General features: G+C 56.0%; 1 protein-coding gene across 1 annotated transcript; it reads right to left on the bottom strand.

Moving 5' to 3' along the window:
* On the bottom strand, positions 1–27,689 carry LOC139790859 (lysine-specific demethylase 5C-like). The gene is given in 21 exon segments (XM_071732661.1): positions 1–588; positions 1,472–1,663; positions 3,956–4,157; positions 6,306–6,363; positions 7,468–7,805; positions 7,808–7,957; positions 7,960–7,984; positions 8,107–8,135; positions 8,138–8,240; positions 9,992–10,006; positions 10,008–10,144; positions 10,147–10,174; positions 12,603–12,741; positions 16,766–17,127; positions 17,225–17,321; positions 19,379–19,526; positions 19,621–19,745; positions 22,145–22,326; positions 25,615–25,809; positions 27,279–27,398; positions 27,492–27,689. Coding segments are annotated over 19 exon segments (2,445 nt in total). The 5' UTR covers positions 27,594–27,689; the 3' UTR covers positions 1–588; positions 1,472–1,663; positions 3,956–4,065.

Here is a 27,689-nt window from a genome sequence, read left to right on the forward strand (position 1 = left end):
TCCTTTTTTAGCCTCCAAAGTTTAATAATAATAAAAAAAATCGTAATACAATAAAATAAGACCCATCCCACCCACCCCCCCCCCGCATCCCCGCTACAAAGAGCCCGAGACTGTTAGTGTCAGCGGGGGGGGGAGAAGGGGGGGGGTGCAAGAGGGGTGGGGGGGGCCCCCAAATCTGCCCCCTCTCCCCACCACCCCCACCCCAAAACCCCCTCCCCAAATCCTATAAAAACCCCGGGGTGAGGTGGAAGGAGGAGGTGGGGGGGGGGGAATAGGGGGAGGGGGTACGGACTCTGCTGTGCTGGTAGGACCCCCCCCCCTTCCAAAATCCCCCCCCCCCCCCACCCCCCAAAATTTGTGGGGCCCCCCCGGGGGTGAACAATACAAAAGAATTCAACTCAAATAATTACATCGTGGGAGAGAATGGGGTGGGGAAGGGGAAGCCTCCAACCCCCCCCCCCCCAATCCCAAAATCCAGGGGACCCTCAGGGGGGGGGGGTTGGGGGACAAGTGTGTCCCCCCCCTGTCCCCCCCACCCTCTGCCACCGGCGAACGCGTCTGAGCTGGGGGGGCTCCACGTCACGAGTCCTGGGGGTGAGGAGGGGGAGTCACCCCAAAAAAATCCCAAACCCCTTCTGGGACCCCCCCCAAAAATCCCAAACCCCTCTGGGACCCCCCCCTTTGGGACCCCCCTCCCAATCAAAAAATCCCAAACCCCTTCTAGGACCACCCCCCCTATCAAAAAATCCCAAACCCCTTCTGGGACCCCCCCCCCAAAAATCCCAAACCCCTCCCCCCAATCAAAAATCCCAAACCCCTCCTGGGACCCCCCCCCAACCAAAAAATCCAACCCCCTTCTGGGACCCCCCCCCAAAAATCCCATACCCCTTCTGGGACCCCCCCCCCCCAACCAAAAAATCCCAAACCCCTTCTGGGACCCCCCCCCCCCAATCAAAAAATCCCAAACCTCTTCTGGGACCCCCCCCAATCAAAAAATCCCAAACCCTTCTAGGATCCCCCCCCCCAATAAAAAAATCCCAAACCCTTCTGGGACCCCCCCAAAAATCCCAAACCCCTTCTGGGACCCCCCCCCAAAAATCCCAAACCCTTCTGGACCCCCCCCAACCAAAAAATCCCAAACTCCTTCTGGGACCCCCCCCCAACCAAAAAATCCCAAACCCCTTCTAGGACCCCTCCCCAATCAAAAAATCCCAAACCCCTTCTAGGACCCCCCCCCTAAAAATCCCATACCCCCCCCTTCTGGGACCTCCCCCCCAAAAATCCCAAACCCCTTCTGGGACCCCCCCCAACCAAAAAATCCCAAACCCCTTCTGGACCCCCCCCAAAAATCCCAAACCCCTTCTGGGACCCCCCCAAACTCCTTTTTAGGACCCCCTCCCCCCCCCCAAAACACCCCAATAATCCCCCTCCTGTACCCCCACCCCAAAAGTCCCCCCCCACCCACGCTCACCCCTGGGGGGTGGGTGCCGGGGCTGGGGGCTCTCCCTGGGGCCGCCCCCCCCCACCTCGGGACCCCGATTCCTCTTTGGCTCCAACTCCTCCTTGGCCAGGGGGGGAGGTCCCCCCTTTCCGCCCGACGTTTCCGACGTTTTTCGGGATCCCGACCGCGGGCCCGAGCCCCCCGACGTTCCGCCTGCTCCAGCTGAGAGGGGGGGACGGGAGGGGGGGGGACAAGGGGACAAATACAAAGCTCATCAGGGACAACCCCCCCCCCAAAAAAAAAAAAAAAAATGGGGTGGCAGGAGGGAGTTGGGGGTCTCCGGAAAGGTTCAAGAAGGGTTTGGGGGCTTCAGAAGGGTTCAAAGGGAGTCTGGGGTCTTGAGAAGGGTTTGGGGTCTCCAGAAGGGTTCAAGGGGAGTTTGGGGTCTTCAGAAGGGTTCAAAAAATGTTTGGGGTCTTCAGAAGGGTTTGGGGGTCTTCAGAAGGGAGTTTGGGGTCTTCAGAAGGGTTCAAAAAATGTTTGGGGTCTTCAGAAGGGAGTTTGGGGTCTTCAGAAGCGTTCAAGAAGGGTTTGGGGTCTCCAGAAGGGCTCAAAGGGAGCTGGGGGTCTTGAGAAGGGAGTTTGGGGTCTTCAGAAGCGTTCAAAGAATGTTTGGGGTCTCCAGAAGGGCTCAAAGGGAGCTGGGGTCTTGAGAAGGGTTTTGGGGTCTTGAGAAGGGAGTTTGGGGTCTTCAGAAGGGTTCAAAAAATGTTTGGGGTCTCCAGAAGGGTTCAAAGGGAGCTGGGGGTCTTGAGAGAAGGGTCTTCAGAAGGGAGTTTGCGGTCTTCAGAAGGGTTCAAGAAGGGTTTGGGGTCTTCAGAAGGGTTCAAGGGGAGTTTGGGTCTTCAGAAGGGTTCAAAAATGCTTGGGTCTTGAGAAGGGTTCAAAGGGAGTTTGGGTCTTGAAAAGGGTTTGGGGGCTTCAGAAGGGTTCAAAAAATGTTTGGGGTCTTCAGAAGGGAGTTGGGGTCTTCAGAAGCGTTCAAGAAGGGTTTGGGGTCTCCAGAAGGGCTCAAAGGGAGCTGGGGGTCTTGAGAAGGGTTTGGGGTCTTCAGAAGGAGTTTGGGGTCTTGAGAAGGGTTTGGGGTCTTCAGAAGGGAGTTTGGGGTCTTGAGAAGGGTTTGGGGTCTTCAGAAGGGTTCAAAAATGTTTGGGGTCTTCAGAAGCGTTCAAGAAGGGTTTGGGGGTCTTGAGAAGGGTTCAAAGGAGTTTGGGGTCTTCAGAAGGGTTTGGGGCTTCAAAAGGGTTCAAGAAGGGTTTGGGGTCTCCAGAAGGGTTCAAAGGGAGTCTGGGGTCTTGAGAAGGGTTTGGGATCTTCAGAAGGGTTCAAAAAATGTTTGGGGTCTTGAGAAGGGTTCAAAGGGAGTTTGGGGTCTTGAGAAGGGTTTGGGGTCTCCAGAAGGGAGTTTGGGGCTTCAGAAGCGTTCAAAGAATGTTTGGGGTCTCCAGAAGGGTTCAAAGGGAGTTTGGGTCTTGAGAAGGGTTTGGGGGTCTTCAGAAGGGTCAAAAATGTTTGGGGTCTTCAGAAGGGTTCAAAAAATGTTTGGGGTCTTCAGAAGGGTTCAAGAAGGGTTTGGGGTCTCCAGAAGAGTTCAAAGGGAGTTTGGGTCTCCAGAAGGGAGTTTGGGGTCTCCAGAAGGGTTCAAAAAATGTTTGGGTCTTCAGAAGGGTTCAAGAAGGGTTGGGGTCTTCAGAGGGTTCAAGGGGAGTTTGGGGTCTTGAGAAGGGTCTTCAGAAGGGAGTTTGGGTCTTCAGAAGCGTTCAAAGAATGTTTGGGGTCTCCAGAAGGGCTCAAAGGGAGCTGGGGGTCTTGAGAAGGGTTTGGGTCTTGAGAAGGGAGTTTGGGGTCTTCAGAAGGGTTCAAAAATGTTTGGGTCTCCAGAAGGGTTCAAAGGGAGCTGGGGGTCTTGAGAGAAGGGTCTTCAGAAGGAAGTTTGGGTCTTCAGAAGGGTTCAAGGGGAGTTTGGGGTCTTCAGAAGGGTTCAAAAAATGCTTGGGGTCTTGAGAAGGGTTCAAAGGAGTTTGGGGTCTTGAAAAGGGTTTGGGGGCTTCAGAAGGGTTCAAAAAATGTTTGGGGTCTTCAGAAGGGTTCAAAGGGAGTTTGGGGTCTTGAGAAGGGTTTGGGGGCTTCAGAAGGGAGTTTGGGGTCTCCAGAAGGGTTCAAGAAGGGTTTGGGGTCTCCAGAAGGGTTCAAAGGGAGTTTGGGGTCTTCAGAAGGGTTTGGGGCTTCAGAAGGTTCAAAAAATGTTTGGGGTCTTCAGAAGGAGTTTGGGGTCTTCAGAAGCGTTCAAGAAGGGTTTGGGGTCTCTAGAAGGGTTCAAAGGGAGTTTGGGGTCTTGAGAAGGGTTTGGGGGCTTCAGAAGGGAGTTTTGGGTTCCCGTTGGATGATTTGGGTCAGTTCTGGGTTCCCATTGTGTGATTCGGGCCGTTTTGGGGTCGGGGAGTTTGGGGGTACCTCGAGGAGGAGCCTGAAGAGGTTGAGGGGTGGGGGTCGCGTGGCCTGCAGGAGCCTCCAGATGGTGGTGGCCTCGTCCAAGGTCACTTCCAGGAGATCCCCTTCCATCATCAGCTCCTCCAGAGCCCGCCGGGAGCCCTCGGGAACCTCCAGAACGGGACCCTGGAGCCTGGGAAGCGCCACGCGCTCAGCGCCTCCAGTTCTGGGGGAAGGGAAGGGATGGATCAGCGGATCCCAAAGGGATCCCCGAGACATCCCCAAAGATCCGGGGAAAAGCCCCAAACTCTGTCCTGGGGGATGGGCCGGATCCCAAGGATGTGGGAGATGGATCTGTCTGGGATCCCCTAAATCCCACAGGGCCCCTGGAATCCCCTAAATCCCACAGCCCCCTCTGGAATCCCCTAAATCCCACAGGCCCCCCTGGAATCCCCTAAATCCCACAGGGCCCCTGGAATCCATTGGATTCCACGTGGGACTCATGGGATCCGTGAGGGATCCCCTAAATCCCACAGCCCCCCCTGGAATCCATGGGATCCCCTAAATCCCACAGGGCTCCTGGAATCTGTTGGATTCCACGTGGGACTCGTGGGATCCGTGAGGGATCCCCTAAATCCCACAGCCCCCCCCTGGAATCCATGGGATCCCCTAAATCCCACAGCCCCCCCTGGAATCCATGGGATCCCCTAAATCCCACAGCCCCCCCTGGAATCCCCTAAATCCCACAGGGCCCCCTCTGGAATCCATGGGATCCCCTAAATCCCACAGCCCCCCCCTGGAATCCATGGGATCCCCCAAATCCCACAGCTCCCCCCTGGAATCCATGGGATCCCCTAAATCCCACAGCCCCTCCTGGAATCTGTGGATCCCCTAAATCCCACAGGGCCCCCCTGGAATCCGTGGGATCCCCTAAATCCCACAGCCCCCCCCTGGAATCCGTGGATCCCCTAAATCCCACAAGGCCCCTGGAATCTGTTGGATTCCACGTGGGACTCACGGGATCTGTGTGGGATCCCCTAAATCCCACAGCCCCTCCTGGAATCCGTGAGGGATCCCCTAAATCCCACAGGGCCCCATGGAATCCCCTAAATCCCACAGCCCCCCCCCAGAATCCGTGGATCCCCTAAATCCCACAGCCCCTCCTGGAATCCGTGGGATCCCCTAAATCCCACAGCCCCCCCCTGGAATCCATGGGATCCCCTAAATCCCACAGCCCCCCCCTGGAATCCGTGAGGGATCCCCTAAATCCCACAGGGCCCCATGGAATCCCCTAAATCCCACAGCCCCCCCCCAGAATCCGTGGGATCCCCTAAATCCCACAGCCCCTCCTGGAATCCGTGGGATCCCCTAAATCCCACAGCCCCCCCCTGGAATCCATGGGATCCCTAAATCCCACAGGGCCCCCCTGGAATCCATGGGATCCCCTAAATCCCACAGGGCCCCCTCCTGGAATCCCCTAAATCCCACAGCCCCCTCTGGAATCCATGGGATCCCCTAAATCCCACAGCCCCCCTCCTGGAATCCATGGGATCCCCTAAATCCCACAGCCCCCCTCCTGGAATCCGTGGATCCCTAAATCCCACAGCCCCCCTGGAATCCATGGATCCCCTAAATCCCACAGGGCCCCATGGAATCCCCTAAATCCCACAGGGCTCCTGGAATCCATTGGATTCCACGTGGGACTCGTGGGATCCGTGAGGGATCCCCTAAATCCACAGCCCCCCCCTGGAATCCCCTAAATCCCACATCCCCTCCTGGAATCCATGGGATCCCCCAAATCCCACAGCCCCCCCTGGAATCCATGGGATCCCCTAAATCCCACAGCCCCCCCCTGGAATCCATGGGATCCCCTAAATCCCACAGACCCCCCTGGAATCCGTGGAATCCCCTAAATCCCACAGCCCCCCCTGGAATCATGGGATCCCCTAAATCCCACAGCCCCCCCTGGAATCCCCTAAATCCACAGCCCCTCCTGGAATCCATTGGATTCCACGTGGGACTCGTGGGATCCGTGAGGGATCCCCTAAATCCCACAGCCCCCCCTGGAATCCCTAAATCCCACAGCCCCTCCTGGAATCCATGGGATCCCTAAATCCTACAGGGCCCCTGGAATCCGTTGGATTCCACGTGGAACTCACGGGATCCGTGTGGGGACCCCCCCCCCCCCTCTAGACTCACCTGGAACCCACTGGATCCCTGGAATCCCCCCACATCCCCCGGGATCCAGCAGATCCCAGCAGTGGGATCCTGGGGGATCCTCCCAGGGGATCCAGTGGATCCCTGGGACCCTCCAAGGGGATCCAACGGATCCCTGGGAGCATTCCCAAGGGATCCAGTGGATCCCAGCACTCACCCGAGGGCAGGGGGCCGTTCTTCTCTGGGCTGGGGGCGTCACCGTTCTCTGCTGAGACCTTTGGGGGGGGGGGGGAGGGGTGACAGTGGTGAGGGGGGGAGGGGTCCTCATGGCCCCTCCCCCACCCCCAAGAGCCCCCGATTCCCTCATCCCACCTCAAAACCCCCCCCGACCCAATCCCAGATCCCCCCACCAGAATATGAGCCCCCCCCCCCAAACCCCACCCCATCCCCCCAATCCTACCCCACCACTCCCTCACTCCCCCAGCCCATTCCCATCCCCCAAACCCCCTCCCATCCCCCCCAAACCCCAAACCTTCCCCCTGACCCCATTCCAGATCCCCCCACCATAACAAAAGTCCCCCAACCCAAAACTACCCCCAAGCCCACCCATCCCCCCGACCCCAACCCCACCCCATCCCCACTCCCCCCAGCCCATTCCCTCCTCCAGCCCCTCACAGACCCCCCAACCTCCTCCCATCCCCCCCAATCCCAAACCTTCCCCCAGATCCCCCCACCATAACAAAAGTCCCCCAACCCAAAACCACCCCCCAAATCCCACCCCATCCCCCCCAATCCAACCCCCACCACTCCCTCACTCCCCCAGCCATTCCCATCCCCCCAAACCCCCTCCCATCCCCCCCCAAACCCAAAATCCCAAACCTTCCCCTGACCCCATTCCAGATCCCCCACCATAACAAAAGTCCCGCAACCCAATCCCCCCCCACAAAACCACCCCCAACCCCACCCCCACCACTCCCTCACTCCCCCCAGCCCATTCCCCTCCTCCCAGCCCCCTCCCAGTCCCCCCAACCTCCTCCAGCCCCCCCAAACCCCATAATCCCAAACCTTCCCCAGATCCCCCACCACAACAAAAGTCCCGCAACCCAAAACCACCCTCAAATCCCACCCCATCCCCCCCAATCCCAACCCCCACCACTCCCTCACTCCCCCCAGCCCATTCCCATCCCCCAAAACCCCCTCCCATCCCCCCCAACCCCCCCAATCCCAAACCTTCCCCCCGACCCCATTCCAGATCCCCCCCACCATAACAAAAGTCCCCCACCCAAAACCACCCAAATCCCACCCCATCCCCCCAATCCAACCCCACCACTCCCTCATTCCCCCCAGCCCATTCCCCCCCTCCCAGCCCACCTCCCAACCTTGGTCTGCTCGTTGCTCTCCCTCAGGGCTCCGGCGCCGTCCCCGTGGAGCCGTTGCCGGACGCCCGCCAAACGTTCCAGGGCCACGGCCACCTCTGGAGATGCCAGGAGCTGCCTGGCCCGGTCCTGCCAGGTGATGGCACGTTCAGTCAAGCACTGAAGAGCCTCCCCCTCGGGCAACCTCACCGGCAGCTTCTGGAGGGCCACCAGGAGAGCCAAGATGGTTTCCAAGCGGGGCCGGCGGGAGCGTTGGCAGAGGGGGCAGAGGAATTTGGCGTCCCACTCCCACCAGGCAGGGGAAGGTTTTTGGGTGCCTAAACGTGGCCAAGCCACGCAGAACCGTGAAACCAATCCCTGCAGAGCTGACACTGCAACATCCCCGGGCTGGAAGGTTGCCCGCAGACACAAGATGGTGGCCCAGGGCCTTGAAGGGGGGGGGCAGCTTTCTGGGAGTTGGCGCGGCGCAGGCGCAGCATCCCCTCCTTTTCTTCTGTTCCCCTTCCTTGAACGCCAGGATCTGGGAGGAAGGGAGGGAGAAAGAGGTGTGAGAGGGGCCAGGGAGAGATTGGGGAGTTGGGGGGGGGAAAAAAAAAAAAAAAAAAAATCAGGGAATAAATCCCACCCCCCACCCCCCCTCACCACAGCTCCGGGGTCCCGGAGGTCCTGGCTGACAGCCCCAGGCTCTCGGCGTCCAAACGGTACCGGCCCGGTTCCTGTCGCCACTTGAGCCTCTTGCTGCTGTCGGAACCGGCGTCGGAGCAGGGACACAGAACCTGGGGGGGGACAGAGGGGGTCAGGGATGGAATGGGGGGCAGTGAGGGGGGTGAGGGACATCCTGGGGGGGACAATGAGGGGGTCAGGATGGACTTGGGGGGCAGTGAGGGGGTGAGGGATGGACTTGGGGGGGCAGTGAAGGAGTCTCAGATATCCTTGGGGGGGACAAAGGGGGTGAGGGGGGGACAAAGGGGGTGAGGGATGGACTTGGGGGGCAGTGAGGGATGAGGGACATCCTGGGGGGACAGAGAGGAGGTGAGGGACATTCTGGGGGACACTGAGGGGGTCAGGGACATCCTGGGGGGCAGTGAGGGGGTCAGGGACATCCTGGGGGGACAATGAGGGGGCAAGGACATCCTGGGGGAAACTGAGGGAGTCAGGGATGGAATGGGGGGGCAGTGAGGGGGTGAGGGGGTCAGGGAATGACTGGGGGGACAGAGAGGGGATCAGGGACATTCTGGGGGGACACTGAAGGAGTCTCAGATATCCTGGGGGGGCAGTGAGGGGGTGAGGGATGGAATGGGGGGCAGTGAGGGATCAGGGACATCCTGGGGGGGCAGTGAGGGGGTCAGGGACATCCTGAGGGGACAATGAGGGGGTCTCAGATATCCTGAGGAGCACTGAGGGGGTCAGGGAATGACTCAGGGGGCACTGAGGGGGTCAGGGATGGACTTGGGGGGACACTGAGAGGGTGAGGGATGGAATGGGGGGGCAGTGAGGGGATCAGGGAAATGGACTTGGGGGGACACTGAGAGGGTGAGGGATGGAATGGGGGGGCAGTGAGGGGATCAGGGACATCCTGGGGGGGACAATGAGGGGGGTGAGGGATGGACTTGGGGGGCAGTGAAGGAGTCTCAGATATCCTTTGGGGGGGACAAAGGGGGTGAGGGATGGACTTGGGGGGACACTGAGGGGATCAGGGATGGAATGGGGGGGCAGTGAGGGGGTCAGGGACATCCTGGGGGGACAGAGATGAGGTGAGGAACATTCTGGGGGGACACTGAGGGGGTCTCAGATATCCTGAGGAGCACTGAGGGGGTCAGGGAATGACTGGGGGGGCACTGAGGGGGTGAAGGATGGACTTGGGGGGACAGAGAGGGGGTCAGGGATGGAATGGGGGGGCAGTGAGGGGGTCAGGGACATCCTGAGGGGACAATGAGGGGGTCTCAGATATCCTGGGGAGCACTGAGGGGGTCAGGGAATGACTGGGGGGGCAGTGAGGGGGTGAAGGATGGACTTGGGGGGACAGAGAGGGGGTCAGGGACATCCTGAGGGGACAATGAGGGGGTCTCAAGATATCCTGGGGGACACTGAGGGGGTCAGGGATGGACTTGGGGGGGACACTGAGGGAGTGAGGGATGGAATGGGGGGGCAGTGAGGGGATCAGGGACATCCTGGGGGGCACTGAGGGGGTCAGGGAATGACTTGGGGGGCACTGAGGGAGTGAGGGATGGACTTGGGGGGACAGAGAGGGGATCAGAGACATCCTGGGGGGGGCAGTGAAGGAGTCTCAGATATCCTGGGGGGGACAAAGGGGGTGAGGGATGGACTTGGGGGGCAGTGAGGGGATCAGGGACATCCTGGGGGGCAGTGAGGGGGTCAGTGATGGACTTGGGGGGACAGAGAGGGGGTGAGGGACATCCTGGGGGGACACTGAGGGGGTGAGGGACATTCTGGGTGGGACACTGACCCTCTCTCTCCCCCTTTTTTTTTTTTTTTTCTCCAGGTTTCTCCCCACCCCCCCCCTCACCTCCAACAAAGTGTAAGCAGGAATTTTTCTTGAGGAAAGTTCTGGAAGCTTTATCCCTCCAGGAATGGGCAGTTCCAACCACCTGGACCTCCAACTGCCTCAGTTCTTCCAACCTCACCGGGAGGTCCCGACCCACGGCCACCAACCCCTCAGGTCATCCAGGCAGGGGTAGTGGTCCCCATTCTGGGGGGGGGGACACACACAGGGGGGGTTTAGAGACACAGCTGAAGGGTAAAGGGGTCCCAGGGAACAAGGAAGGGGGGCCCTGGGACAAAGGGAGGGGGCTTGGGACAAGGGGAGGGGTCCCTGGACAAGGAGAAGAGTCCTATGGGCAAAGGGGGGGGGCCCCTGGGGGGAAAGGGAGGGGGCTTGGGACAAGGGGAGGGGTCCCATGGGCAAAGGGGGGTCCCTGGGGAAAGGGGAGGGGGCTTGGGGACAAGGGAGGGGTCCCATGGGCAAAGGGGGGGTCCCTGGGGGAAAGGGGAGGGGGCTTGGGACAAGGGGAGGGGTCCCTGGGGGGAAGGGGAGGGGGCTTGGACAAGGGGAGGGGTCCTATGGGCAAAGGGGGGGTCCCTGGGACAAGGGGAGGGGGCTTGGGACAAGGGGAGGGGTCCCACGGCAAAGGGGGGGTCCCTGGGACAAGGGGAGGGGTCCCTGGGGGGAAGGGGAGGGGGCTTGGGACAAGGGGAGGGGTCCCATGGGCAAAGGGGGGGTCCCTGGGGGGAAGGGGAGGGGGCTTGGGACAAGGGGAGGGGTCCCACGGGCAAAGGGGGGGTCCCCTGGGGGGAAAGGGAGGGGGCTTGGGACAAGGGGAAGGGGTCCCTGGGGGAAGGGGAGGGGGCTTGGGACAAGGGGAGGGGTCCCATGGGCAAAGGGGGGGTCCCTGGGGGGAAGGGGAGGGGTCCCCTGGGACAAGGGAGGGGTCCCATGGGCAAAAGGGGGGGTCCCTGGGACAAGGGGAGGGGCCTTGGGACAAGAGGAGGGGTCCCTGGGGGGAAGGGGAGGGGGCTTGGGACAAGGGGAGGGGTCCCCTGGGGGGAAGGGAGGGGGCTTGGGACAAGGGGAGGGGTCCCATGGGCAAAGGGGGGGGTCCCTGGGACAAGGGGAGGGGTCCCTGGGGGGGAAGGGAGGGTCTCAGGGGTCAGGGGAGTGGTCCCAGAGCCAGGGGGGTGGTCCCAGGGATCAGGGGATGGTCCTGGGGATTTGGGGGATGGTCCTGGGGGGTCCCAGGGATTTGGGGGATGGTCCCAGAGCCAGGGGGATGGTCCTGGGGATTTGGGGGATGGTCCCAGGGACCAGGAGGTGGTCCTGGGGATCAGGGGATGGTCCTGGGGATTTGGGGGTGGTCCTGGGGGTGGTCCAGGGATTTGGGGGTGGTCCTGGGGGTCCTGGGGATTTGGGGGTGGGTCCTGGAGGCCACCGGGGTGGTCCCAGGGATCAGGGGATGGTCCCAGGGATTTGGGGGTGGTCCTGGGGGTGGTCCTGGGGATTTGGGGATGGTCCAGGGATTTGGGGGGTGGTCCCAGGGATCAGGGGATGGTCCTGGGGGTCCTGGGGATTTGGGGGGTGGTCCTGGAGGCCACGGGGTGGTCCCAGGGATCAGGGGATGGTCCCAGGGACGAGGAGGTGGTCCCGGGGATCAGGGGATGTCCTGGGGATTTGGGGGTGGTCCTGGGGGTGGTCCCAGGGATTTGGGGGTGGTCCTGGGGATTTGGGGTTGGTCCTGGGGGTCCTGGGGATTTGGGGATGGTCCCAGGGATTTGGGGGTGGTCCTGGGGGGTCCTGGGATTTGGGGATGGTCCCAGAGCCAGGGGGGGTGGTCCCAGGGATCAGGGGATGTTCCCAGGGACCAGGAGGTGGTCCTGGGGATTTGGGGGTGGTCCTGGGGGTCCTGGGGATCAGGGGATGAGGTCCCAGGGATTTAGGGGATGGTCCCAGAGCCAGGGGGATGGGGTCCCAGGGATTTGGGGATGGTCCTGGGGGGTCCTGGGGATTTGGGGGATGGTCCCAGGGATTTGGGGGATGGTCCTGGGGATTTGGGGGTGGTCCTGGGGGTCCTGGGGATTTGGGGGATGGTCCCAGAGCCAGGGGGGTGGTCCCAAGGATCAGGGGATGGTCCTGGGGGTCCTGGGGAATTTGGGGGATGGTCCCAGGGATCAGGGGGGTGGGTCCTGGGGATTTGGGGGTGGTCCTGGGGGTCCTGGGGATTTGGGGGATGGTCCCAGGGATCAGGAGATGGTCCCAGGGATTTGGGGGATGGTCCCAGAGCCAGGGGGGTGGTCCCAAGGATCAGGGGATGGTCCTGGGGATTTGGGGGATGGTCCTTAGGGGGTCCCAGGGATTTGGGGGATGGTCCCAGGGATCAGGGGGGTGGTCCCAGGGATCAGGGGATGGTCCCTGGGGGTCCTGGGGATTTGGGGGATGGTCCCAGGGATCAGGGGATGGTCCCAGGGATCTGGGGGGTGGTCCCAGGGATCTGGGGGTGGTCCCAGGGATCTGGGGGTGGTCCTGGGGATTTGGGGGTGGTCCTGGGGATTTGGGGGTGGTCCTGGGGGTGGTCCCAGGGATTTGGGGGTGGTCCTGGGGATTTGGGGGTGGTCTCAGGACCCACTTGGATCTCCTCCACATCTGCAATCCAGGCCCGGGCTTTTCCCAGAGCCTCCTTGAGGGCTGCAATGTTGGGAAGCAGCACGGGAATGTTCTCAGCTTCCGTGATGATGGCAGCCAGGGTGGCAGGGGGGTGCTTCTGCCTGAGGGGGGGGCACAGAGAAAAAAAACCCAAAAAAGGAAAAAAAAAGGGCTGAGGACCCTCAGGAATGAACCTCAAAAAACCCCAACCCAAGCAGCACAACCCAAACCCCCCCAGGAACCAAAGGGAGGGACTCAAAGCAGTTTTTTTCACCCAAAAAGAGCACCCAGCCCCTGGTTTTTTCCCCCCCAAAGGAGCCCCCAACTTTTTTCCACCAAAAAAAATTGGGGGGAAGCCCCCAGCCCCTCTTTTCCCTCCAGAAAGAGCCCCCAGCCCCTATTTTTTCCCCCAAAAAGAGCCTCCAGACCCTTTTTTCCACCAAAAAAAGATGGGGGGAAGCCCCCAGTCCCTATTTTTTCCCCCCAAAAGACCCTCCAGACCCTTATTTTTTTCCCCCAAAAAGAGCCTCCAGACCCTTTTTCTCCCCAAAAAGGATGGGGGGAAGCCCCCAGCCCCTCTTTTCCCCTCCACAAAGAGCCCCCAGCCCCTATTTCTCCCCCCAAAAAGAGCCTCCAGACCCTTTTTTCCACCAAAAAAAGATGGGGGAAAGCCCCCAGCCCCTATTTTTTCCCCCAAAAAGACCCTCCAGACCCTTTTTCTCCCAAAAAGGATGGGGGGCAGCCCCCAGTCTGTATTTTTCTCCCTCAAAAGAGCCCCCAGACCCTTTTATCCACCAAAAAAACATGGGGGGAAGCCCCCAGCCCCTATTTTTTCCCCCAAAAAGAGCCTCCAGACCCTTTTTTTCCACCAAAAAAAATTGGGGGCAGCCCCCAGCCCCTATTTTCCCTCCACAAAGAGCCCCCAGCCCCTATTTTTCCCCCTGAAAAGAGCCCCCAGCCCCTCTTTTCCCTCCACAAAGAGCCCCCAGCCCCTATTTTTCCCCCAAAAAGAGCCTCCACAGACCCTTTTTTCCACCAAAAAAAGATGGGGGGAAGCCCCCAGCCCCTATTTTTTCCCCAAAAAGAGCCTCCAGACCCTTTTTTCCACCAAAAAAAATTGGGGGGCAGCCCCCAGCCCCTATTTTTTCCCCAAAAAAGACCTCCAGCCCCTCTTTTCCTTCCAAAAAAAGCCCCCAGCCCCTCTTTTCCTCCGAAAAAAGCCCCCAGCCCCTATTTTTCCCCCAAAAAGAGCCTCCAGACCCTTTTTTCCACCAAAAAAATTGGGGGGCAGCCCCAGCCCCTATTTTCTCCCCAAAAAGAGCCCCCAGCCCCGATTTTTCTCCAAAAAGACCCTCCAGACCCTTTTTCTCCCCAAAAAGGATGGGGGGCAGCCCCCAGCCCCTCTTTTCCTTCCGAAAAAAGCCCCCAGCCCCTATTTTCCCTCCACAAAGAGCCCCCAGCCCCTATTTTTCCCCCAAAAAGAGCCTCCAGACCCTTTTTTCCACCAAAAAAAATTGGGGGGCAGCCCCCAGATCCTATTTTTCTCCCTGAAAAGACCCTCCAGACCCTTTTTCTCCCCCAAAAAGGATGGGGGCAGCCCCCAGCCCCTCTTTTCCCTCCACAAAGAGCCCCAGCCCCTATTTTTCCCCCAAAAAGAGCCTCCACAGACCCTTTTTTCCACCAAAAAAAGATGGGGGCAGCCCCCAGCCCCTCTTTTCCCTCCAAAAAAAGCCCCCAGCCCCTCTTTTCCCTCCACAAAGAGCCCCCAGCCCCTATTTTCTCCCAAAAAGAGCCCCCAGCCCCTATTTTTCTCCCTGAAAAGACCCTCCAGACCCTTTTTTCCACCAAAAAAAATTGGGGGGCAGCCCCCAGCCCCTATTTTCCCTCTGAAAAAAGACCTCCAGCCCCTCTTTTCCTTCCGAAAAAAGCCCCCAGCCCTATTTTCTCCCCAAAAAGAGCCCCCAGCCCCTATTTTCCACCAAAAAAAGATGGGGGAGGCCCCCAGCCCCTATTTTCTCCCAAAAAGACCTCCAGCCCCTCTTTTCCTTCCGAAAAAAGCCCCCAGCCCCTATTTTCCCTCCACAAAGAGCCCCCAGCCCCTATTTTTCCCCAAAAAGAGCCCCAGCCCCTATTTTTCCCCCAAAAAGAGCCTCCAGACCCTTTTTCTCCCCAAAAAGGATGGGGGGCAGCCCCAGCCCCTCTTTTCCCTCTGAAAAAATTCCCCAGCCCCTATTTTTCCCCCCAAAAAGAGCCTCCAGACCCTTTTTTCCACCAAAAAAATTGGGGGCAGCCCCCAGCCCCTATTTTCTCCCCAAAAAGAGCCCCCAGCCCCTATTTTTCTCCCTGAAAAGACCCTCCAGACCCTTTTTCCCCAGCCCCCAGCCCCTATTTTCCTTCCGAAAAAAGCCCCCAGCCCCTCTTTTCCCTCCACAAAGAGCCCCCAGCCCCTCTTTTCCCTCCACAAAGAGCCCCCAGCCCCTCTTTTTCCCCCAAGAAGAGCCTTCAGACCCTTTTTTCCACCAAAAAAAGATGGGGGGCAGCCCCAGCCCCTCTTTTCCCTCCGAAAAAAGCCCCCAGCCCCTAATTTTTCCCCCAAAAAGAGCCTCCAGACCCTTTTTCTCCCCAAAAAAGATGCAGGGCAGCCCCCAGCCCCTATTTTCTCCCCAAAAAGAGCCCCCAGCCCCTATTTTCTCCCCAAAAAGACCCTCCAGACCCTTTTTCTCCCCCAAAAAGGATGGGGGGCAGCCCCCAGCCCCTCTTTTCCCTGCGAAAAAAGCCCCCAGCCCCTCTTTTCCCTCCACAAAGAGCCCCCAGCCCCTATTTTTCTCCCCAAAAAGAGCCTCCAGACCCTTTTTTCCACCAAAAAAAGATGGGGGGCAGCCCCCAGCCCCTCTTTTCCCTCTGAAAAAAGACCTCCAGCCCCTCTTTTCCTTCCGAAAAAAGCCCCCAGCCCCTATTTTCCCTCCACAAAGAGCCCCCAGCCCCTATTTTCCCTCCACAAAGAGCCCCCAGCCCCTATTTTTCCCCCCAAAAAGAGCCTCCAGACCCTTTTTTCCACCAAAAAAAATTGGGGGGCAGCCCCCAGATCCCATTTTTCTCCCTGAAAAGACCCTCCAGACCCTTTTTCTCCCCAAAAAGGATGGGGGGCAGCCCCCAGCCCCTCTTTTCCCTCCAAAAAAAGCCCCCAGCCCCTATTTTTCCCCCAAAAAGAGCCTCCAGACCCTTTTTCTCCCCAAAAAAGATGCAGGGCAGCCCCCAGCCCCTATTTTCCTTCCGAAAAAAGCCCCCAGCCCCTCTTTTTCCCCAAAAAGAGCCCCCAGCCCCTATTTTCTCCCCAAAAAGAGCCTCCAGACCCTTTTTTCCACCAAAAAAAATTGGGGGGCAGCCCCCAGCCCCTATTTTTTCCCCAAAAAAGACCTCCAGCCCCTCTTTTCCTTCCGAAAAAAGCCCCAGCCCTCTTTTCCCTCCACAAAGAGCCCCAGCCCCTATTTTCTCCCCAAAAAGAGCCCCCAGCCCCTATTTTCTCCCTGAAAAGACCCTCCAGACCCTTTTTCTCCCCAAAAAAGATGCAGGGCAGCCCCCAACCCCTATTTTTCTCCCCGAAAAGACCCTCCAGACCCTTTTTCTCCCCCAAAAAAGATGGGGGGCAGCCCCCAGCCCCTCTTTTCCCTCCGAAAAAAGCCCCCAGCCCCTATTTTTCTCCCTGAAAAGAGCCCCCAGCCCCTCTTTTCCCTCCACAAAGAGCCCCCAGCCCCTCTTTTTCCCCCAAAAAGACCCTCCAGACCCTTTTTCTCCCCAAAAAGGATGGGGGGCAGCCCCCAGCCCCTCTTTTCCTTCCGAAAAAAGCCCCCAGTCCCTATTTTTCCCCCAAAAAGAGCCTCCAGACCCTTTTTTCCACCAAAAAAAATTGGGGGGCAGCCCCCAGATCCTATTTTTCTCCCCAAAAAGAGCCTCCAGCCCCTATTTTCTCCCCCAAAAGACCTCCAGCCCCTCTTTTCCTTCCGAAAAAAGCCCCCAGCCCCTCTTTTCCCTCCACAAAGAGCCCCCAGCCCCTATTTTTCTCCCCGAAAAGACCCTCCAGCCCCTTTTTTCTCCCCTCAAAAATGGGAGACAACCCCCCAGAGACCCCCCCCACATAATCCTGACCTGGCTTCCAGACACATCTGAGCCTTCTCCTCCCAACGTTGGGCTATGGTCAGCAGTTCCTGGAGCTCAGCCATGGCCACCTCCACGGCGGGGCTGGGGGCCACCCCCCTGCCAGCCTGGATCAGTCCCCTCATGATGGGGAGGGGGACCCTGGCTCGAGGGGACCTTAAAGTTGCTGTCACCTCCTCCAACCAAGCAGTTTGGGCCAATTGTCCCTCCAAACGTTGACATTCTGGGACCTCAACCCCGAGGCGGGTCCCGCGCTCCAAGAGCTCCCGAAGAACCTCAGGGGGTTCTGGTGGTTCTGAGTCCAAAGCTGTCTGAGCCTCGGCTTGGAAAGACTCCACGTGGTCCAAAAGGGCCTGGGGAAAAGGGGAAAAAGGTGATGTGGTGTCACTGAGAGCCTTAAAAAAAAAAATAAAAGGGTTAGAGGGGTCCCCCCCCCCCCCCGAGGCTCACCTGGACCTCCCCGATCTGGTGCATGACACAGGGGAGTTGATTCATCTGATCCAAAAAGGTTCGGAGCTCCTCGACTGTCAGGGAGGGGGCTGGGAGGCTGTTTTGGGGAGGGGGGACACAGGAGGGTGGGATGTGACACCCCAAAAGTGGAAGGGAGGGGGAGGTGGGGAAGGGGAAGAGGGGGAGAGGGGGAGGATGGAGGAATGGGGAGGAAAAAAGGGAGGGAGGGGGTGAGGAGGGGGGGTTTGGGGACAAAGATTGGGGGGCAAAGATTGGGGACAAAGATTGGGGGGCAAAGAGTGGGGGGCAAAGAGTGGGGGGCAAAGAGTGGGGGGCAAAGAGTGGGGGGCAAAGAGTGGGGGGCAAAGTTTGGAGGCAAAGTTTGGAGGCAAAGTTTGGGGACAAAGATTTGGGGGCAAAGTTGGGGGGCAAAGATTGGGGGGCAAAGATTGGGGGGCAAAGATTGGGGGGCAAAGATTGGGGGGCAAAGATTGGGGGACAAAGATTGGGGACAAAGTTTGGGGACAAAGTTTGGGGACAAAGATTTGGGGGCAAAGTTGGGGGGCAAAGATTGGGGGGCAAAGATTGGGGGGCAAAGATTGGGGGGCAAAGATTGGGGGGCAAAGATTGGGGGACAAAGATTGGGGAACAGAGATTTGGGGAACAGAGATTTGGGGACAAAGTTTGGGGACAAAGTTTGGGGACAAAGTTTGGGGACAAAGTTTGGGGACAAAGTTTGGGGACAAAGATTTGGGGGCAAAGATTTGGGGGCAAAGATTGGGGGACAAAGATTGGGGGACAAAGATTGGGGGACAAAGATTGGGGGACAAAGTTTGGGGACAAAGTTTGGGGGACAAAGATTTGGGGAACAGATTTGGGGGGACAAAGATTTGGGGGGAAAGTTTTGGGGGGAAAGTTTTGGGGGGAAAGTTTTGGGGGGAAAGAAAGATTTGGGGGGAAAGATTTGGGGGGAAAGATTTGGGGGGAAAGATTTGGGGGGAAAGTTTTGGGGGGAAAGTTTTGGGGGGAAAGTTTTGGGGGGAAAGTTTTGGGGGGAAAGTTTTGGGGGGAAAGTTTTGGGGGGAAAGTTTTGGGGGGAAAGTTTTGGGGTTTTGGGGAAGGGGGTTTTGGGGAGGGGGTTTTGGGGAAGGGGGTTTTGGGGAAGGGGGTTTTGGGGAAGGGGTTTTCCTGACAGGGTTTTCCTGACAGGGTTTTCCTGACAGGGTTTTCCTGACAGGGTTTTTCTGACAGGGTTTTCCTGACAGGGTTTTTCTGAGGGTTTTCCTCACAGGGTTTTCCTCACAGGGTTTTCCTGACAGGGTTTTCCTGACAGGGTTTTCTTGACAGGGTTTTTCTGACAGGGTTTTTCTGACAGGGTTTTCCTGACAGGGTTTTCCTCACAGGGTTTTCTTGACAGGGTTTTCCTGACAGGGTTTTTCTGACAGGGTTTTCCTGACAGGGTTTTTCTGAGGGTTTTCCTCACAGGGTTTTCCTCACAGGGTTTTCCTGACAGGGTTTTCCTGACAGGGTTTTCTTGACAGGGTTTTTCTGACAGGGTTTTTCTGACAGGGTTTTCCTGACAGGGTTTTCCTCACAGGGTTTTCTTGACAGGGTTTTCCTGACAGGGTTTTTCTGACAGGGTTTTCCTGACAGGGTTTTTCTGAGGGTTTTTCTGACAGGGTTTTTCTGACAGGGTTTTTCTGACAGGGTTTTCCTCACAGGGTTTTCTTGACAGGGTTTTCCTGACAGGGTTTTTCTGACAGGGTTTTCCTGACAGGGTTTTTCTGAGGGTTTTTCTGACAGGGTTTTTCTGACAGGGTTTTTCTGACAGGGTTTTCCTCACAGGGTTTTCCTCACAGGGTTTTCCTGACAGGGTTTTTCTGAGGGTTTTCCTGACAGGGTTTTTCTGAGGGTTTTCCTGACAGGGTTTTTCTGACAGGGTTTTTCTGACAGGGTTTTCCTGACAGGGTTTTCCTGACAGGGTTTTCCTGACAGGGTTTTCCTCACAGGGTTTTCCTCACAGGGTTTTCCTCACAGGGTTTTCCTCACAGGGTTTTCCTCACAGGGTTTTTGGACAGACTGAGGACTGGGGTTTATCTGGCGGGGAGAGGGGTTCTTTTTGGGTAGAAAAGAGGGTTTTTTGGGAAGACTGACCCTGTCTCCTGGGAGCTGATGAGCCCCAAGGCCTCGGACACACATTGCTCAGCCCTTCCCAAGCAGTTTTTCAGCCTCTGCAGGAGTTCGTTCTCGGGGAATTTTCTCTCCCGCGCTTCCGACTCCAACGCCCGAAGTTCTTCCAGGGCTGCCCGGAGGGTTTTGGGGGAGAGGAGAGGAGGGGGATCAGTTCTGAACCCTTTTAAAACACCCCCCAAAAAAGAAATCTTTCCCTGACTCACTGCGTTTACGGCCATCTTCCAGCTCCAGGGCCACCCTGACCTTGTTGGCCCAAGTGTCGAAGGATTCCGCACGGACTTTCAGCTTATGGAGCATGGCTGGGAGCTCATCCAGGGTGTAACGGTACCTGGGGGGGCACCCGGGGGGTCTTTTGGGGTTTTTGAGGGGATTGGAAAGGGGGAAAACCCCTAAAAGGGACTTGGGGGGTCACTGGATTGAGCGGGAGCCACGGAAGAGCCAAGAGGAGAGGTGGGAAGGGGAGGAAGGCGACAGCGGGAGAGCCCCCGAACCATCCCCGAGGACCCCCCAGGGCTGAGCAAAGCCCCCCAAAGCCCCCCCAGGAATAAACCAAACCCCCCCAAACCATCCCCAAGTGACCCTTAGGGCTAAACCAAGCCCCTCAGGAAGAAACCACGACCCCCATTTGCCCCCCCCCCCCCCCCCTTTTAGGCAAACCCAACCTCCCCTCTTCTTCCCGTTCCGCCGCTCATCCCCGGGGTTAATCAAAGGCTTAATTAAGGGGTTAATTAAGACCCGGGGGGTCTTTTGGGGTTTTTGAGGGGATTGGAAAGGGGGAAAACCCCTAAAAGGGACTTGGGGGGTCACTGGATTGAGCGGGAGCCACGGAAGAGCCAAGAGGAGAGGTGGGAAGGGGAGGAAGGCGACAGCGGGAGAGTCCCCGAACCAACCCCGAGGACCCCCCAGGGCTGAGCAAAGCCCCCCAAAGCCCCCCCAGGAATAAACCAAACCCCCCCAAACCATCCCCAAGTGACCCTTAGGGCTAAACCAAGCCCCTCAGGAAGAAACCACGACCCCCATTTACCCCCCCCCCATCCCCCCATCTTAGGCAAACCCAACCTCCCCTACTTCTCCCCCGTTCCACCGCTCATCCCTGGGGTTAATCAAAGGCTTAATTAAGGGGTTAATTAAGACCCGGGGGGTCTTTTGGGGTTTTTGAGGGGATTGGAAAGGGGGAAAACCCCTAAAAGGGACTTGGGGGGTCACTGGATTGAGCGGGAGCCACGGAAGAGCCAAGAGGAGAGGTGGGAAGGGGAGGAAGGTGACAGCGGGAGAGCCCCCGAACCATCCCCGAGGACCCCCCAGGGCTGAGCAAAGCCCCCCAAAGCCCCCCCAGGAATAAACCAAACCCCCCCAAACCATCCCCAAGTGACCCTTAGGGCTAAACCAAGCCCCTCAGGAAGAAACCACGACCCCCATTTACCCCCCCCCATCCCCCCATCTTAGGCAAACCCAACCTCCCCTCTTCTCCCCATTCCACTGCTCATCCCCGGGGTTAATCAAAGGCTTAATTAAGGGGTTAATTAAGACCCGGGGGGTCTTTTGGGGTTTTTGAGGGGATTGGAAAGGGGGAAAACCCCTAAAAGGGACTTGGGGGGGTCACTGGATTGAGCGGGAGCCACGGAAGAGCCAAGAGGAGAGGTGGGAAGGGGAGGAAGGCGACAGCGGGAGAGCCCCCGAACCATCCCCGAGGACCCCCCAGGGCTGAGCAAAGCCCCCCAAAGCCCCCCCAGGAATAAACCAAACCCCCCCAAACCATCCCCAAGTGACCCTTAGGGCTAAACCAAGCCCCTCAGGAAGAAACCACGACCCCCATTTACCCCCCCCCCATCCCCCCTTTTAGGCAAACCCAACCTCCCCTCTTCTTCCCGTTCCGCCGCTCATCCCCGGGGTTAATCAAAGGCTTAATTAAGGGGTTAATTAAGACCCGGGGGGTCTTTTGGGGTTTTTGAGGGGATTGGAAAGGGGGAAAACCCCTAAAAGGGACTTGGGGGGGTCACTGGATTGAGCGGGAGCCACGGAAGAGCCAAGAGGAGAGGTGGGAAGGGGAGGAAGGCGACAGCGGGAGAGCCCCCGAACCATCCCCGAGGACCCCCCAGGGCTGAGCAAAGCCCCCCAAAGCCCCCCCAGGAATAAACCAAACCCCCCCAAACCATCCCCAAGTGACCCTTAGGGCTAAACCAAGCCCCTCAGGAAGAAACCACGACCCCCATTTACCCCCCCCCCATCCCCCCATCTTAGGCAAACCCAACCTCCCCTCTTCTCCCCGTTCCGCCGCTCATCCCCGGGGTTAATCAAAGGCTTAATTAAGGGGTTAATTAAGACCCGGGGGGTCTTTTGGGGTTTTTGAGGGGATTGGAAAGGGGGAAAACCCCTAAAAGGGACTTGGGGGGGTCACTGGATTGAGCGGGAGCCACGGAAGAGCCAAGAGGAGAGGTGGGAAGGGGAGGAAGGCGACAGCGGGAGAGCCCCCGAACCATCCCCGAGGACCCCCCAGGGCTGAGCAAAGCCCCCCAAAGCCCCCCCAGGAATAAACCAAACCCCCCCAAACCATCCCCAAGTGACCCTTAGGGCTAAACCAAGCCCCTCAGGAAGAAACCACGACCCCCATTTACCCCCCCCCCCCCCCTCATCTTAGGCAAACCCAACCTCCCCTCTTCTCCCCCGTTCCACCGCTCATCCCCGCAGTTAATCAAAGGCTTAATTAAGGGGTTAATTAAAGGGTACCTGAGGTACTGCTTGCTCCGGGGACATTTGCAGAGGTCGTCCATGTGGTAGAGGCAGACAAGATGTTGGGGACAGTCGTAGCAGGCCAGGGCTGAGAGGAAACAAGTGGTCTTGCACTTGTCACACTGCCGCTCGTCGTCCGGCAGAAGCTCGAAGGCTTCGCGCTCGGCTTCGGTGATGCCCTGGGGGGAAAAAAAAAAAAAATCATGAGAAAAAACCCCCCCCCTCAATTCCCCAAGACCACCCCCCCTCGAGTTGGAAAAAGCTTCTTTGGGAAATCCATCAGGAGAAGGATTGGGCTGGGAAAAAAAAAAAAAAAAAAAAAAGCGCCCCGGAAAACGGGGACTCGAGCGGAGGCTGCGGAACGGGAGAGTTTGGGGGGAAAAAAGTTGAAAGTTCTCTGCTTTGCCCAAAATTCCTCTTCTCCACCCAGAAATCAGCTTGGATTTGTCTCCAGGCGGGCGCTGAGGTCATCAGCACCCCAAAACATCTCTTTTCTCACCCCCAAATCCTTCTTCTTACCCCAAAACGCCTCTTCTCACCCCAAAATCCATATTCTTACCCCAAAACGCCTCTTCTCACCCCAAAACCTACCTTGGACTTCTCTCCAGGTGCCCCCAACACCCCAAAACCCCTCTTTTCACCCCAAAACCCCTTTTCTCACCCTCAGCTCCACCCAACCTCTTCAGAAAAGAGGTTTAGGAGGAGGTGGAGACCTTCAACCTCTGAGGAACCCAACCACCACCCAACCTCTTGATTTTGTCCAAAATTGGGGATTTTCCCTTTTTTTTTTTTTTTTTTTCTTGATCATTTCCTCCAGTTGGCTCTGGATGAAACCCTTTTAACCCTTTTTTTTTTAATTTTGTAGTTTTTTCTGTAATATTTTCTGTAATATTTTCCTGCTTGCAGCCACCTTGCTCCTCAACTCCTTCGGCTCATCCAAAGGGTCAGGAAGCAAATCAATAAATTAAGGAAAATTCATTATTTTCCCTTAATTAATGAATTTAAGGAAATTAACTCATTAAGGATTGGCCTCAGCTCCACCCAACCTCTTCAGAAAAGAGGTTTAGAAGGAGGTGCAGCCCTTCAACCCCTCCCTCTGAGGAACCCAACCACCACCCAACCTCTCGATTTCATCCAAAATTGGGGATTTTCCCTTTTTTTTTTTTTTTTCTTGATCATTTCCTCCAGTTGGCTCTGGATGAAACCCTTTTAACCCTTTTTTTTTTAATTTTGTAGTTTTTTCTGTAATATTTTCTGTAATATTTTCCTGCTTGCAACCACCTTGCTCCTCAACTCCTTCGGCTCACCCAAGGGGTCACGAAGCAAATCAATAAATTAAGGAAAATTCATTATTTTCCCTTAATTAATGAATTAAAGGAAATTAACTCATTGAGGATTGGCCTCAGCTCCACCCAACCTCTTCAGAAAAGAGGTTTAGAAGGAGCTGCAGCCCTTCAACCTCTGAGGAACCCAACCACCACCCAACCTCTCGATTTCGTCCAAAATTGGGGATTTTCCCTTTTTTTTTTTTTTTTTTTCTTGATCATTTCCTCCAGTTGGCTCTGGATGAAACCCTTTTAACCCTTTTTTTTTTTAATTTTGTAGTTTTTTCTGTAATATTTTCTGTAATATTTTCTGTAATATCTTCCTGCTTGCAACCACCTTGCTCCTCAACTCCTTCGGCTCACCCAAGGGGTCAGGAAGCAAATCAATAAATTAAGGAAAATTCATTAATTAAGGGAAAATAATGAATTTAAGGAAATTAACTCATTAAGGATTGGCCTCAGCTCCACCCAACCTCTTCAGAAAAGAGGTTTAGAAGGAGGTGCAGCCCTTCAACCCCTCCCTCTGAGGAACCCAACCACCACCCAACCTCTCGATTTCATCCAAAATTGGGGATTTTCCCCTTTTTTTTTTTTTTTTTTTTTGATCATTTCCTCCAGTTGGCTCTGGATGAAACCCTTTTAACCCTTTTTTTTTTAATTTTGTAGTTTTTTCTGTAATATTTTCTGTAATATTTTCCTGCTTGCAACCACCTTGCTCCTCAACTCCTTCGGCTCACCCAAGGGGTCACGAAGCAAATCAATAAATTAAGGAAAATTCATTAATTAAGGGAAAATAATGAATTAAAGGAAATTAACTCATTAAGGATTGGCCTCAGCTCCACCCAACCTCTTCAGAAAAGAGGTTTAGAAGGAGGTGCAGCCCTTCAACCCCTCCCTCTGAGGAACCCAACCACCACCCAACCTCTCGATTTCATCCAAAATTGGGGATTTTCCCCTTTTTTTTTTTTTTTTTTTTTGATAATTTCCTCCAGTTGGCTCTGGATGAAACCCTTTTAACCCTTTTTTTTTTTAATTTTGTAGTTTTTTCTGTAATATTTTCTGTAACATTTTCTGTAATATTTTCCTGCTTGCAACCACCTTGCTCCTCAACTCCTTCGGCTCACCCAAGGGGTCAGGAAGCAAATCAATAAATTAAGGAAAATTCATTATTTTCCCTTAATTAATGAATTTAAGGAAATTAACTCATTAAGGATTGGCCTCAGCTCCACCCAACCTCTTCAGAAAAGAGGTTTAGGAGGAGGTGCAGCCCTTCAACCCCTCCCTCTGAGGAACCCAACCACCACCCAACCTCTCGATTTTGTCCAAAATTGGGGATTTTCCCTTTTTTTTTTTGATCATTTCCTCCAGTTGGCTCTGGATGAAACCCTTTTAACCCTTTTTTTTTTAATTTTGTAGTTTTTTCTGTAATATTTTCTGTAATATTTTCTGTAATATCTTCCTGCTTGCAACCACCTTGCTCCTCAACTCCTTCGGCTCACCCAAGGGGTCAGGAAGCAAATCAATAAATTAAGGATAATTCATTATTTTCCCTTAATTAATGAATTTAAGGAAATTAACTCATTAAGGATTGGCCTCAGCTCCCCCCAACCTCTTCAAAAAAGAGGTTTAGAAGGAGGTGCAGCCCTTCAACCCCTCCCTCTGAGGAACCCAACCACCACCCAACCTCTCGATTTCGTCCAAAATTGGGGATTTTCCCTTTTTTTTTTTTTTTTTTCTTGATCATTTTCTCCAGTTGGCTCTGGAGGAAACCCTTTTAACCCTTTTTTTTTTAATTTTGTAGTTTTTTCTGTAATATTTTCTGTAATATTTTCTGTAATATCTTCCTGCTTGCAACCACCTTGCTCCTCAACTCCTTCGGCTCACCCAAAGGGTCACGAAGCAAATCAATAAATTAAGGAAAATTCATTAATTAAGGGAAAATAATGAATTTAAGGAAATTAACTCATTGAGGATTGGCCTCAGCTCCACCCAACCTCTTCAAAAAAGAGGTTTAGAAGGAGGTGCAGCCCTTCAACCCCTCCCTCTGAGGAACCCAACCACCACCCAACCTCTCGATTTCGTCCAAAATCGATTTTTTTTTTTTTTCCTCCTTTTTTTTTTTTTTTTTCCCTTTTTCCTCACCTTTTCCAGCAGAGCTTTGCGGAGCTTCCTTTCCTCCTGCACCAGCACAAACATCTCCTTGTGAACAGCAGCTGCAAGGTTGAGGTCCAACTTCTCAGGGCTTGCAGCCATCTTACAGATGAGCTCCTCGTGGGAGAAGACGCAGTAGCGGCGCAGGCGGCGGTAGTGTTCGATGCACTGGCGACCAGCAGGGAGCTGGAGGAGTGGAAAAAAAAAACCCAAAAAACCCCCCAAAAAAATCACTTTTAAGATCTCCAACCTCTTTTCAAGCTTGGGAAGGATTTGGCAAAAATCATCTGATTCCAAGCAACCAAAAAGCTCAAAGCTCCGTCCGACTTTCCGAGCCCTCGGTGAGAGAATCCTCCCCGCCCTCTACTTGTGACTCTGTTCCTGTGGTTATGCCATTCCCTGTTTTCCTAAAAATTCCATCTCCAGCTTTTTTGGGATTTTCTTCTCCTCCTAGAAAGTTGCTCTGAGGTCACCTTGGAGCCTTCTCCTCTCCAGACTGGAAAAAAAAACCCCAGTTTTCTCACTCTTTGCCTCCTCTCGGCATCCTCACGGATTTTCTCCGGACACAATTCCACCATTTCCATGTTTTTTTTGTAGCAAAAGTTGGGATGCAGGAGATCCAGGTGGGATCTCAGAAGAGGAGAGGAGGAGAACAACCTCCCTGGACCTTCTGGCCACGCTCCTCTTCATGCAGGAGGTGCCACTCAATGCCACCACCAAAGACCTCGGGCACTGATCCTCCCCTTGGCACCCAACTTCCCGTTGATTAATGGGAATTATTGATTATTGATTGGGATATGGACCTGTTGACAGCCATTTTGGGTTGTCCAAGAGTTCCATCAAGCCCCTTTTCCACCAGTTTGGAGAGCAGGAGAGTGGTGAAGGCACCCATGGATGAAAACTCAACCACCTCACCCTGGAGAACCTCTCCCAGTGCTCAACAACCCTTCTTCTAAGGAAGTTTTCTCCTCATTTCCAATCTCAACCTCTCCTGCCACAACTTGAGGCTCATCAGGGAAAAAAAAATCAACCCCATCCTCACTCCAACCTCTTTCCAGGTGTTTGGAAAGAGTGACATGGAAAAGGGGAGATGTTGGGAAGGAGTTTCTTCACCCTCAGGGTGCCGAGACCCTGGACCAGGACACAGAAAAAGGGCTGGAACCCCATATCCCTGGAAATTTTGAATGCTGGATGGAGCTCTGAGTAACCTGACCTGGTGGGAGGTCCCCAGGGCAGAGGGGTTGGAACCAAATCTTGGAAACGTCCCTTCCAACCCTGAAACTCTCCACGAAAATCTTCAACAAAAAAAAATCTCCAACGACCGCCGAGAGTTTTCACGCCGCTCGTCACCCCCCCAACTGAACTGAACTCCACTGACCCCAAAAATCCCATTTGGGGTTTTTTTTTTTTCAGCAGTCCTCTGCCCCACGGGGCTCCCCCCAATTTAATAAGATGGGACCCCCAGCAGAGGAACCCCAAAATTTAATAAACACCCCCCAAACCCCCCCCCAAAAACCTCCCCGAGAGCATCAGGCGCGAAATCGCCGCTCGAGCCACCCCCGCAGCGTCTTTCTCTCCCTTCCAGAGACCAAATCGTGGGGTTTCACCCCAAATTTCAGGTCTGGGGGTTCACCCCCGAGTTTTGGGGTGCTCACCCAATCAGCAGTGCAGAAGTTGACAGCTTCAGCAAAGTTGTAGCCCTGGTTGAAACCGCTGTGGTAGGCGCGGGGGAAGGTGATGACGAACTCGCCGGCGCATTGGTTGGTGCGGACGACCTTTTGCGAGGGGGGGGTGTGGAGAGAATTTGGGGTGAAAAAGGGGGAAAAAAGTCAATCCCTAAAGTGGGGAGGGGTCTTCTGGGTACTCACGGGGACCCCGTGGGCCATGAGGGTGTTGGGGTTCATGAGGGTGACGAGCTGGTGGAGCAGGTCTGGTTGGCTCTCGAAGAGCTCGGGCGTCAACTTCTTCATCACCTCCTCCAGGTGCTCGGCGGCGAAGGAGGGGACCCCGTACCACGTCTTGGGTTCCCCCCTAAAAGGACACCTGGGGGGTCAGGAGAACCCCAA

The sequence above is a fragment of the Heliangelus exortis genome, unplaced genomic scaffold (genome assembly GCF_036169615.1).
Source record: "Heliangelus exortis unplaced genomic scaffold, bHelExo1.hap1 Scaffold_284, whole genome shotgun sequence".
NCBI lineage: Eukaryota > Metazoa > Chordata > Aves > Apodiformes > Trochilidae > Heliangelus > Heliangelus exortis.